Source organism: Pangasianodon hypophthalmus, chromosome 25 (assembly GCF_027358585.1).
Source record: "Pangasianodon hypophthalmus isolate fPanHyp1 chromosome 25, fPanHyp1.pri, whole genome shotgun sequence".
NCBI lineage: Eukaryota > Metazoa > Chordata > Actinopteri > Siluriformes > Pangasiidae > Pangasianodon > Pangasianodon hypophthalmus.
In genome coordinates, this window is record NC_069734.1 from 7337034 (window position 1) to 7350443 (window position 13410).

Sequence of the window (13410 nt, forward strand, 5' to 3'; positions counted from 1 at the left end):
TTCTTAGAAAAGAAAACAGCTCCCAGTCATGGAAAAATAAATAAATAAATAAAAATAATTAACAACGACAGGGTTTCTGTTACCACCCCAAAATTATTTTCCTATAACAGTATGTCCCAAAGTGTTCTATTCCTCTTATACAACAGCATTTTTCCAACAACTGCAATAAAAAATTAATGAATACCACATTGTGTTTTTTATCTGTTTATAGATACATTTAACATCCACAAAACAACTTTCATCATAACACCTATAAACAAACACTTGCCTCTCACCCGCCTCTCATTATTTTCCTAAGTTAAAAAGACAAAAAAAAAAAGCCCATTGTCCTGAAGACTGTCCCATGTCAGAAAATTTAAAGCACTGACACTGGAGACTCCTTCCATAGATGTCAAATAAGCATCTCCTTACAAAAAGGGTCACCATAGCAACAACCACACAGTTTTATTTGTTAAATTTGTGAGCATGTTTTAAATGAGTTCATTATTAAGCTTGGATTATGTACTGTATCTGCCATATTACAGATTATAACATATTACAACGGGCGCATTAATATAAACCTGTTAATTACGCAACACCTTCAGCCCAATCAGGATCAAGAATTCAGTGGTATAAAAGGAAATAAGTAAAAATGTTACTTATTTGGTACATATAATATTTGGTGCATATAATATTTAAAGGATCTATTTAAGTCTAAGTTTATTTCATGCTTGTGTGAGATGAAAATGTTAGCAGTCACACTTGTGAGCACTGGGATAATATTGGCTCACTCTAAACATAACTGCCTCGTCATAATCCTAATTTTTTCATCATTTAACATCATGTAAATGTAACAAAGTAAAGTTCTATAAGAAGAAAATAACAGTTTTGTTTTTTCTTTATTATGTTTGCTTACTGTTTGTTCATGCAAAAAAAATGAAATACAAGTGACTAGGGTCTTAAACATTTTTCACCAGTTGGGTCTAAATAGGGGGCTGTCATAATTAAAACTCATGTACTGGGGAGTAAACAAATGAATTAAATGGTTTAAAGAAAGAAATCAAACAGAATGATAATGTGGCTAATGAGAAGTAACAACTTCGCAGCTTTCCAGCATAACACACTCACTGTTAGTCAGAAAATTAAGCTTTGCTTGTTTTATTTACTGATGCGACCCATTTAACTGCTCAATCATTTATTTTCCACATGATTTATCTTTACAGTGCTTATTTTCAACTACAAGTCTGATTAGACTCCAATCTCCTCACATTTCAGCTGCTCAGGCAGTTTAAACAATCGAACAGTTGTTATTTGTTTAATGCGATTAGATTTTGTGTCCTCAAAACCCTACTGCAAATAAACATATCTGTGGTAAAATTGAGAGATTAATGATCTGTTATGGCATTCTGGTACATTAATTCATTTTTAATGCACACAGGAGAAAAATAAAAGCGCTTAATAGTTAACAAAAGGAATCATCTGTAAGTTATTCATCCACCAACGCTGTTCACGATGAGTGCCGAGTGGATTTTTATTTTTAAAAGTTTATTGAATTGTTAACAGTGTTGACACAGATTGCTACACAATTTGGTGTGAAGTAAGGAGCACTGAGCAAAGCAAGAAAAGACAGGAGGACCCAATCTGGACCCAATGCTGCTTCTACAGTAGTGCAAATACAAACCAATCTGAATGGCTTGGATCACATTTCAAAAGTTCCTCTCTCGCTTAAACACACTCCCACACAACGCAGCATGCTTCAGCCCATCATCACGGTCAAGAGCAGGTTGTGAAAACACTCGTGATCCTGCGCTCTTCACACAGGATCCCGCTCAATCAGAGAGCAGGCTCAATGTTTCTTCATTGCGTGTAAAACAAAAAAATGAGCCAATTTTCATCTGTTTGTCTAAGTGAGTGACAGACTAACAGCCAAGCACATGTTTCTCAAACCGAGTTACCCGCCCCAGCCCTTCCCACCCACTTCCAATGAGATCAATGAGACATCAAATGAGGCCAAAGGAACAGACAATCAGTACAGTTAGTTAACTGTCCAAGTTTAATATTGGTTTTAATTTACAAACATCTCCCCACGTTCCTCTGGGTGCTCTCCAGGACTTGGCAGAGTCTAACGCTATTTGGCATTGTCCGTGAAACCGCCATCCACAATGTCCAAAATGCATCATCCATGGCCGATGCGGCATACCTTTCATGTCCAAAACAAACCAGCCAAGCTTTTTAAAGGTCCTTGTTCAACACCGTGTCCACCCTGAAGTGGGCCATTAATTGGCAACCCAGAGAGTCTGCTTACAAAAATCGAAACAAAAAAGACAAATCCACCTTTTAAAAAAGTAGGTCCTAATCTACGGTTTATCAAGCATCGAGGACATGAGGACAAAGAAAACCCATCACAAGTATACCAGGACAAAGAAATATATATATGTACATATAATCATATATATTTATAAAATGTTTTTATTACTCCATATATACACTTTTCACAAGTCGTCCAGGGAGCGGGAGGCTAAAAATGAAGCACTGCTTCATGTTGCATCACAGATCAGTTGCTTTTTGTTAAAACAAAGCAGAAAATAAAGGACTAATGACTGAAGGAATAGGCACACACACCCGGAGAATCTCATGACCAGACCGAATGTAAAAGGCAAGACAATATGTACTTCTTTAGTGCCGTCCGTGGGCGGTCCTCAGATTTGTTGAGCAGTCTCTCCAAAAGGTCCTGTAGCAGACGAGTCCAGTATCACAAAAAAAAAAAAAAAAAGGATCAAAAAACATCACATATTAATTCCCAGTTGAACTATAACCCCAGTTTCAGATCTTGGAGGTCTTTGGAGGAAGGGTAAGGGATCACTCAGGCTCCACTGTTAATGAGCCCAAAAAGAGCTCTGGTCACAGGTCCTTGGATTTAGTGGATCTCTCCTAAATCTAGTAAATGACTTCATACACTGTGGCCTTCTTGTCACCAGATCCTGTCACGATGTATTTGTCATCAGCGGAGATGTCACAGCTCAGGACAGATGAGGACTCCTTTGACTGTTAAAAGAAAAGAAATTACCATCAGCATGATCAAGAAACTCATCAGTCCACACTGCCTTAGCCAGATCTTATTATGGGGCATAGTTATTGTGTTAAACAAAGAATAAAACACAAAATAATCAACGACCAGGTGTTGTACTATTTTCCATTAACACCATGTCCCAAAGTGTTTGTTTATTCCGCTTATACTACACCAATCTGCCAATGATTACAATTTTTATTCATTAAAGAACATCATGTACTTTTTATCCATTTCTAGTTACATTTAATGTTGTTTAATGGCTGTAAAAGTAGTTAGTCTCTTTTATCATTTGTTACAACTGTTATAAAAGTCATTCCCTCACCTCTCTTTTTTCCTCTCTTGAAGACAGACAAAAAAAAAAAAAAAAAAAAAAAAAAAAAAAGCAGCCTGTGTCTTAAAACTTTACCTCTAACTGTTACAAAGAGCTGACATTGGAGACCATTTCCAAAAGTGCTAAATAAACGTTTCACAGAAAACTTAATTACACATGTTCTGAATCAGTTTATGTAACCATATGCTATACAAGTCCCAGTGAATTCACCGTTACTATAGAAACAATAACGTATTACCGAAAGCATTAATATAAACCTGTGCTTTGTCGGCAATGCTGCCAAAGCTGCTGTTAATCAACACCTTCTGACCAATGAAATTTGAGAATTCAACAGCACTATAAATAACAATAACTAATCTTTTTTTGTTTCTCAAATATAAAAGCTTCTGTTCTTGTCATTACTGAAAACTGAATGGTGTTTCAAATGTGTCAAACTCTCACAAAGGCTAAGAAAGTTCTTCAGTCTCCCGCTTCTCACACATCATCACCACCTACACTCTTCCCAGTCAGCGAGTTAAAAGCTTCAAAATTACCATCCCATCCTGCATGGCTTCTGCTAAAGAACACATCAATCTCAGTCCCATCGGGGCCACACTGCGATGCGAATGAGAGCGAGTCGGTTATTGAGTCACGTACCTGGAAAATGCTGGCGCCGTACGGCGTCCTCCAGGCATTCAGCAGATTGTCCTTCCCTGTGCTCACAAACCATTTACCTTCAGAGCGGAAACATCAAGAGTTAGTGCGGGGAGGGAGAACACACGCATACACTCTCGCTGCACTGAAAGGAACCACTCAGATGGCCAAGGACAGAAGCAAGGTGATGGAGGCATTTCCATGCAAAGCATCAGCTTCTGTTTTGTGTGCGAATAGCCTACCAGAGCAGCTTTGTGCGTGCAAAAAAAGGCAATCAAAGGAAAACCAAAAAAGCTGAAAAAGGGTACAATCAGATGCCTTACCACAGTAGGCGAATTTGAGGGAGAGCACACAGCTCTCATGCAGGTGTAGCTGGTATTTGTCTGGTTTGGTGTGGTGGAGAACCTCCACGTTGCTGCTCTCCATCCCTACAGCCAACCACTCACCAGTCGGACAGTAGCCTAGAGAGAAGATCTGCAAAAGAAATGTCACAAGTGGTTACTCTCACACACGCCACAGCCTGGACAGCAGGGCATATGTTCACTCTCAGGGTACACTTTTCTGGCCACAAGCTTCAGAATCATCTTGAACAATGCAAACTGATTGCAGTGACTAAATGACAATCTTCCGTGAGATATGAAAGAAAGCGGTTCTTTGAAATGCTGCAAGTTACATGACATGGAGAACATACATATAGAACCTACAGAGCATGGTTTGCACCCAATAGTCAATGTCATGCTCATCAAATAACTGATGTTTCTGTCATGTCATGTCATTGTTACATGTGTAACTAGGTGTTTATGCGTCTTACCTGTGAGGTGAAGTCATGCTGCTGGAGCTGTCGTCCCTCTCTCAGGTCCCAGGAGCGGACGGTGTTGTCCAGGCCACCTGTCCACAGCTTGGTGCCGTCGTGAGAGATGTCTATACAGCTCGCGCCATCTGTGTGACCCTGGAACTGCCTGCGGAACCAGCAGCAAAACAAAATTATTTCTTACTTTGTCAGCAATTTTGTAAACTGAGTACTGTTATACACACATACACATATGCATGCACACACACGCATATAGTTTTGAACATACATATATAAAACACTTTACATTGTCAGCACTATGTTGTCCTACGTAGGAGATTTGATCCTGACAATTCACACCCTTCTGTGCTCACCTAACAAGGGTCTGGTTGTGTAGGTCCCACACTGCGATATTTCCGTCGCTGCAGCAGGAGAAGCAGACCTTGGCGTCAGGGCTGATGGCCAGAGCGTAGCAGGCCGGGGCTGATGAGGTCAGTTCAGCCTTGATGCGCGGCGTCTGAGAGGCCAAGTCCCAAATGGTCAGAGTGCTGGCCTCGCCACCCACGATCAGTGTGCGGCCGTCTGGGAGCAGCTTACACGAGCGAATGTAATTATCTCTGTTCTAAAGACGGCAAGAGAGAGACAGAGAGAGAGAAAGAGAGAGCCAGAGAGAGCGAGTGAGTAAGAGAACAATGTGAGTCAAAAAGTGCTAGTTTATAAAGGAGCAATTGTTCAAGTACCCTAAGGAAATTTCTTCTCGAATATTCCGAGAACACCATGTAATCTAATGTAATTTTCCCCGCCCAGTCTTTTGTAATGCGTCTCCTTCTCGACTCTCTGTAATAATCGCTGCTTTGGAGGAAGCGAAAACAAAATGCCACGGTTTCGAGCGAGCAAGCAGCCTTTCTTTCCCCAGCCTTTCCCTTTCAGTGTGGTGATTATGTTGGTTATTGGAGAAGGAGAAAAGGCTGATAAGAGCTTGCAGTTGAGTGCATGCAAGCGGGGGCGGGTGGGGGTAAGGGGGGGGTTATCTTTTAAAAGGTTTCTAGTTGGAGTTCCAGAGAGGAGGCAGCACATTTTCAGATTAACAACAGAAGCCTGGATCACTCGCAGGGCCAGATCGATAACCGGGAGCTTTCAGACAAATTAAATCACTTTATGATAGCCAGTGAACAGCTCATCACATCCATGCTGTCCTTTCATCTCCCCCCCACCCATCTCTTTGCTGTGGAGAAACACTTTTACATGCCAGAAAACTTTATCCACTGAAAAATAATAGTCAATTAAATTCATGAACCATATTGCAATACTCATTTTTGGAAGATTTTCCCCAGGATCAATTTTACAACATTTAACAGTTAAAAGATTAGATTATGTATAGATGTAAAACACATTGTTGTCAATAAAGCTGTCTGTTCCTACATTAAAGTCTCAGCAAAGAGTATAAACTATATAAAATATAAAAAATATTTATATTTTTATAAAAATTGTTTTAGGATCCCAAACTTGAGGGTTACAGTAATGGTGTAATGAATGATGTAATGATAAAATGATAAAATGAATGGAAAGAAGACGAAGAAGATTAAAAACAAACAACTGCTAATCAGACAAATTCTGCCTAATATTCTACTGGGAATGTTTGATTGACAGCCGTCTGCTATGCCAATACACACAATGGCACAGACGGTAAGTACTGGGATTGTTCAGCCCTACAGGTACAAACCCATGGTTAGGGTTTACAAATGAGGAATTATAAAGGCGTCACAGATGACTATACTCACTAGGCCAGCTTACACCCACAGGTTTGCATAATTTTGATAAAGACTATGTAGGTGGGTTAAGCAACATCAGTCTTTTGACTAATGTGTAGCCTTGTGACTAATGCCAAGTACATGATTGCTATACTTTACATCTTCTCATGTAGCGACATGTAGCTTAACCCAAAGTCCCAGGTCTTTACCAGGCAGTCCAGTTGGGACACGGGGCTCTTGCTGCCAGGCTGGCTGATGTCCCAGATCTTGACACATCCCTTGCCACCCGTATAAACGTGGCGTGTAGGGTTGCTGATGGTGACGGCACACACCACCTCGCCATGGCTCAGGGTGTTAATCTGGCGTGCGTGGCGTGGGATGCCTGGGCCGATCAGCGCATCTGGAGGAAAAGGGACGGGCTGCATCTGACCATCTGCACTGACATGGAACGAGTACGCTCTGTTTGGAACAGAAAAACAAGTCAGCATTCAATCTTCCAGGAATAGTGTAGTAACAAAATTCTATTTAAAACAAACAAACAAAATGTAAAATTTAACCCCAAATGTAGTAACCAAGTGTCCAGCCAAGTTTCCAATACTTGCTTCTTTAAATTTGCTTTGCAGCTAGGAGAGTAATGTAGCTAACAATAAGTAAGTTGAAGTGGTGTGGTTTAAGACACAGAACGACTTATTGTAATCTATAAGAATAAGCACTGTAGTGTTTAATGCTGGCAGCCATCTTGGACAATTCATGGTCTTTTTTTCTTTCTTTCTTTTTTTTTTTTTAACTATATCTATTGTTCTGCACAACATAAAGTCGTCACGTTTATACTAGTGATACTGTATAGCGCCTCTGAATGTTTCAATGTGAATTGCAGAGGTTGTGCTAGAAGTTGCTAATTTAGTAACCTGCAAAACACCTATTTACATACACACAACAAAACATTAACAAAACAGACACTCACGGTTTTCCTCCAGAGATGGACGTCAGGCTGGCTGGGAGACCTGGAGCCCGCATGTGAGGATGTGGATCAAATCCAGGCTGTGAAAACAAACATGTACACAACTGAATACCACAGCACAGCATACCACAGCTTGTATCTCCACTATAACCCTCTTCTTTTTACTACAGAAAGACTTGTGAAAACATGCAGCCACCACTTTTCTGCCCTAAGCCTGTCACACCCAGTTCAAAAGCTCAAGTCAAGCAGCACACATGCAAAGGTGATATTTAAAGGAAGATTATGTGACCGGAAAACACAGTTGGTGACAGGAGAGGGATCTCACCATGGGCGGTCGGCCGTAAGCTGCCGCTGTGGCCGCACTCATCTGAGGGGAGATGAGGCTGTAGACACCTGTACCGGAGAGAGAGCCGTTCATCTCTGGGTGATGACCCATCATTGCAAATGGAGCAGCGTAGGACAGAGGAGTCCGCAGTGCAGGAGCTGCACACACATTTTAATACTGTCATTTGGTTTGCCAGAGTATAATGAGGCAAATTTGCATAACAAAGTTTTAGTGAAGCATAGAGCAGCATATCAGAGGTCCTATATTGGCAATTTGTTTCAAAAATTATCATAGCCCACACACACACACACACACACACACACACACACACACACACACACACACACACACACACACACACACACACACACACACACACACACACAGTCTCTCTCTCTCTCTCTCTTTCTGTGCGTGTATATATGTTCTTACCCAAAACCTCCATGCCAAGGGGTTTGGGCCCTGGGATGGGCCTGAGTCCTGGTGTACTGCTGGTTCCTGGGGTGGGTGCGTCGTTGCGTGGGGTGGGAGTGTTGGACTTCAGGCCTGGCGTCGAGGATTTATCATTCTAAACAAATCAGGAACCGAGAATTACAAGGCAGCTAAGCTAAAAACTGCAAAAGCACAAATCCAGAGACGATCAGAGAGCTCGCTCTTGCTAATCCAATCAAATCCTGACAGCTTATTATAATCTGGATTAAATCGAAGCTCCTGCACCATCCAAACAGGAGGAGAAGGAGGAAAAGCGGCTTTATCTTTGCACTCTCTTTTAATCTCTTTACTCAACTGGTTTATATGCAGAGAAACAGCGAGGATGTTATGTCTATGATGTCACTGCAATAGCAGCGAGGTAGAGGAGGGCAGAGGGGGTCAGTGCTCAGCTCTTACATGAGGGTGATCCTTGGCTTTGGAAGACGGCGTGCTCCCGGATGAAGCCACAGAGGCTGGACTGTTAGGGGCATCTTTCTTCAGCACACGGGCCTTGTCCAGGCCGTTCTCAGGGGGAGAGTGAGAGGGACTGCCCCTCGGAGTGGGTGGGTCCTGTAGAGAGAAAGCACATAAATTCAGAGCTTGACTAACATGGCAATTTATCTCTGGATTTTACTAATCACGTTCATTAAAGAAAGCTCAGCAGTGCTTTAGTCATTTATTCTGTCCAGCTCTCTCACTTTACTCAAACAGAACAACTCCCAAAGCTTCAACTTTCACGCTAATACAAACTTAACTCCATTTCTTTACAATCATTAACTGGCAACTCTGGTTGCTGGCCACACCCCATAACTCAGCATAGCTGTGTTAAATAGCTGCATTGCATTCTGGAACTTTGCATCCAACATTTATCTCCACTAATTCTACCCTGAATTTCTCATTAATAAGACACTGACAATGTAGCTGGAAAATGGTGAATGTGAAAAGAAGCTCTTGGTCTTTTATTGCTAAACACATCACAATCAATATAAACATATAGACATATTTAAATGTGTTTCAGTCTTTGGTTGCAGTGAATGACTGAAGACACTGTGATCATTACAGTACAAGACTGATTTAGACTGTGATGTAGGAAAACGTACAACCGAAATGAACATGCTCCAAAGAAAGCAGGATTTTATATAAATGCAAGTAGGTTACATAAGCTACCTCATTGGACACGTCAACCACCAGGTCATCGCTTTTGTCACCATCACTGTCCTATAGCAGAAAACACAATCATTTTTTTTTAAAATTTTATACAAAGAATTAATATAGGAAGTATACAAGCATGCAAAAGCGCACGTGTCTTTGACAAAAATGGCTATATTATAAAACAACCAGCCATTTGATTAAAGGTATAGTGAGTGATTCAGGTTAAAGTCCTAACAGCTGGATGTTGGTGGTCCACATCCTTCTTTTTTTTTTCTTCACTTTTTTGTTTTACAGAGCCCAAGAAACCACAAAGAAAGTCAACTGTAAGTGTGTACACTTACATATCTTAAGTTGTCCTTCTCCTCCATTTTGCGTTTCTTTGTATCCAGGCTGTAGTCAGACGAGGCCCTGTGTTTCTCGCTGGCCCTCAGGCTGTCCGACGGCGAGACAGAGTTATTCTGCAGGGACAAGGACACAGAAATTTGTCAGAATGTTCCGTAGTAACTGATAACTACTCAAATAAGCATGTTATTACAGTGGTCATAGTGCAGTTTCCTTTATTGGTCAAAAGGAGCTACACTTTTTTTTTTTTTTTTTTTTGCAGATGACATTTTGCTTTGAAAAACATATGTACTAAAACTGGGCAATATGGAGCTATTATATAAATATTGCGATAAAATACGTCACGGTATTCATTTATTAAGAAACAACAGGTCATGTTTTTTAAGCATTTAGAGATGTAATGCTGTGGAATATAAAGCAATCAATTGAATTACAGCTGGCACGACTGTCACAGCTGCTGTTATAGAAAATTAATCAACACATTCTGACCAATCAGATTCAGAAGTGCTATGGTATAAAATCTATTCTTGAACCACGTTTCATTATTCCCCCTTTTTCTCGTTACTGTATTGTTTATTATTACGTACCATGATATGCTAATTTTGCCATATTGCCCACACCTATGGTGTATAAATTATAGTTACAACATTTAATGACAGTATAATACTTTGTGCTAGTGCTAGCATAAATAAAATTAAGCAACTCAATGTCAGTCCGTTGCTGTAAAACATCGACTAAACCTTAATAAAGACCCTATATAGAATCTCTGAAGCAGCACTCAGGAGCTGAGTTGGTAAAACCTGGATGGATGGACAGAGCTCGAAATAACCCTAACACAAATATCAGAGGCAACCTGCAGCCACTGGGAAGTGTGTGTGTGTGTGTGTGTGTGTGTGTGTGTGTGTAAATCCAGCCCTTGTTGAAAGTAAACACTGCTGGAGCAGAGGGTTAAGCTCCATGCCGTGTTACATCAGCGCTGGACTGGCAGCCGGAGAGAAGCTCAGGGGCGTCCAGACCCACTGAAGCAAAGCAGGCAGGACAGCTGAACAAACTCGGGGCTGAAGACAGGAGTGGGTCGAGGGGCACTACGCTTCAAACACTCTGCACCAACCGTACAGGCACGCAGCCTCGCCCAGTCACAACACGCCAAGTGGACAGCAGAGCAGGAGGGAAGTGATCCTGACAGCACGGATACAGCGGCATGATGGGATGGAGGGAAGGGAGGAAAGGAGGAAGGGAGGAGGGGCAATGAAGCGAAACGTAAACAAGCTGACCAGAATCAACAGCCTCCCTCCCTGAGAGTTAACCAGCCAGAGGACAGCTTGTTTTCCTCTCCTCCTGTATCCCCAAGCTAAACACAAGCCAACAGTTAACCTCTCTCTACATTTAGCAGGGCTGAACAGAGACGCAGCAGGAGAGAGTGAGTGAGTGAGTGTGTGTGAGTGTGTGTGTTCATCTTACCCAGGCTGCTTGGCCTTCTGCCAAGACCACTCACTCGCTTTATTGCTCTTGGTGGGTTTCCACCGCAAAAAAAAAAAAAAAAAAAAAAAAAAGACAGGAAAGGAGGGAGGAAGACAAAGTGGGTGTACAGGGAGGAGGAAACTGAATGAGGTACTTAGAGACTGGCTGTGTGTGTGTGTGTGTGTGTGTGTGTGTGTGTGTGTGTGTGTGTGTGTGTGCGCGAGAGCCAGTGTGTGTCTGTGAGAGAGCGAGAGAGTGAGAGAGAGAGAGATGGCACAACAGAAAGGCTTAGTAAAGAATCAAAACTATAAGATGGGTGGGAAGAGAAAAGAAGGGGGAAAAAAAACAAGCAAAAGAGGATTGGCAGTCATATTGGCTGGGCATGGAGTGCCACTGGCTGTGGGCATGCCTGAGCAGGATGGCGTCCTCCCCAAACCAGAGAGAGGCGCTGCCAGGGCACACATGCCAAGCCCAGGCTCTCACTAGGCCCTATTCATCCAGAAAGAGCGAGTGACTGAGTGAGAGAGAGATGAAAAGGAGGATGTGGTCAGGCTATGGGAAGTGTCCTCCAGACAGAAAGAATGCTCTTCCCGCCTGGAGATGAAACAAAGAGATGCCAGGCGCTGGTGCCAGGCGAATCCTGTAGCCCGGCCATGCCACACCGCACCTCAATGTAGCCTTTGTCAGTGCAAGCCTACGCTTCTTGTCTCAATCTCATCTTAATCCAAAAATAATAAATAAATCTAGACAGCACTGACATGACACGACAGGGAGGAGGAACTGTGTGTGTGTGTGTGTGTGTGTGTGTGTGTGTGTGCGCGTCTAGTGCCCCACAGCAGGTTTAATTGGCTGCCCTTTTAAGGCCGGCTTAACATCACTCAATAAGCGAAGCTCGGTCGGCCTATCAGATGACCCGTGACAACAGGAAGGCGCGGAGCGGAATGGCCACCGCGGCGCTAAGCGCTAATCAGCAACAGGCTCTGATTTCTGCAGACATGACTGCACCCATTCAAGCTGCTTGCCAATTACACACACACACACACGCGCACACACACACACACACACACACACACAGCCAGCCAGCCAGCTTACTGGACAAAAAGAATACAAGTGGGCATTTGATACAGAACAGAACAGAGGGATCAGACAATAAAGAGAAAGATGAAGCTGCCTCAGGGGCTGCAATCCTTCCCCGTCTGATGAGACAGAAAATAAATGAAGCCTGAATGAAAGCAGGAACGTCCTGAGAGTTTCGAGACACTGAAGCGGAGAAAAGCTATAACAAGGGGGAGTGCAGAGGACAAATCCTTTAAGACACAGAGTCAAAGTCTTTTTTAATTGTGATGAAATTATAGAGCTGCTAATCCCTGGCCTGTGCCGTCGCTCATTTTTCACCTGGATTAAAGGCGGTGCAGGATTAAACCTCGACTCCATTTCCTTTTCATTACTTTATTTAAAAGGGCTTAGCGTGCAGTAATGCGGCTCGACTCTCTAATACCACGCAAAGAGCCGCCATCAGCAAACAGCGCAGCTCAGAGTCAATGTCAAGCAGATGCCCTCGTCACACTCACCGTGCTCGACTCCCGGTCTGCATCCGCACCAACGGAGGAGGAGGAACATCGGGAGAAAGGGGAGGATGAGATTGCAGGAGGCAAAAGAGAAGAAAAGAAAAATGTCCTTCAACTTTTATTTAAACAGAGTATTCAAATTCACCCTTTATATGATTTCAGCTTTTAATCTTCATTAACCTCTGCATGTGTGTGTACCTCTGTGCTCCAGATCGTGATGATTCTTCTCGTCTTTGACAGGTAAGTGGGCCTGACTTCCCAACGCTCCGAGCGCGAGCAGGCCGGATCCGGAGCCCGTGACTGGGGGAAGGCCCGGGGGCTGCAGGCCTGAGGGGTGAGGGGGCAGCTGGACAGGAGGACCGTGTGCCGCGTGAGAGAGGTGCTGAGCCTGGAGCTGCTGCTGCTGTGAGAAAGCGCACACACGCACGCACACACGCACACACACACACACACACACACAGAGAGAGAGAGAGAGAGAGAGAGAGAGAAGTCCAAGTGGGTCGCTGGGAAAAGGTACAGAGACACCAATTGCTAGAGGAGGAGGGATGAGCCGATTCCCTCGTGTGCAGAAGCATA

At 42.9% G+C, this 13410-nt stretch overlaps 1 protein-coding gene across 9 annotated transcripts in view; it reads right to left on the minus strand.

The window, feature by feature from the left end:
• Positions 1–2014: 2014 nt before the first annotated feature.
• Positions 2015–13410, minus strand: part of tle3b (TLE family member 3, transcriptional corepressor b) — a 30815-nt gene continuing 19419 nt past the window's right edge. For 5 of the 9 annotated variants that reach the window (XM_026937772.3, XM_026937775.3, XM_026937779.3 and 2 more), the window contains 14 exons: positions 13033–13237; positions 12838–12854; positions 9805–9921; positions 9479–9529; positions 8729–8881; positions 8273–8408; positions 7841–7998; positions 7519–7595; positions 6764–7013; positions 5178–5425; positions 4825–4972; positions 4337–4487; positions 4017–4093; positions 2015–3024 (listed from right to left, as the gene is read on the minus strand). In XM_026937772.3, coding sequence (XP_026793573.1) covers positions 2917–3024; positions 4017–4093; positions 4337–4487; positions 4825–4972; positions 5178–5425; positions 6764–7013; positions 7519–7595; positions 7841–7998; positions 8273–8408; positions 8729–8881; positions 9479–9529; positions 9805–9921; positions 12838–12854; positions 13033–13237 — 1896 coding nt within the window. In that variant the 3' untranslated portion in view covers positions 2015–2916. The remainder of the gene's footprint in view (positions 3025–4016; positions 4094–4336; positions 4488–4824; positions 4973–5177; positions 5426–6763; positions 7014–7518; positions 7596–7840; positions 7999–8272; positions 8409–8728; positions 8882–9478; positions 9530–9804; positions 9922–12837; positions 12855–13032; positions 13238–13410) is intronic. The other 4 variants (XM_034299510.2, XM_026937777.3, XM_026937774.3 and 1 more) reach the window with 1 other exon arrangement.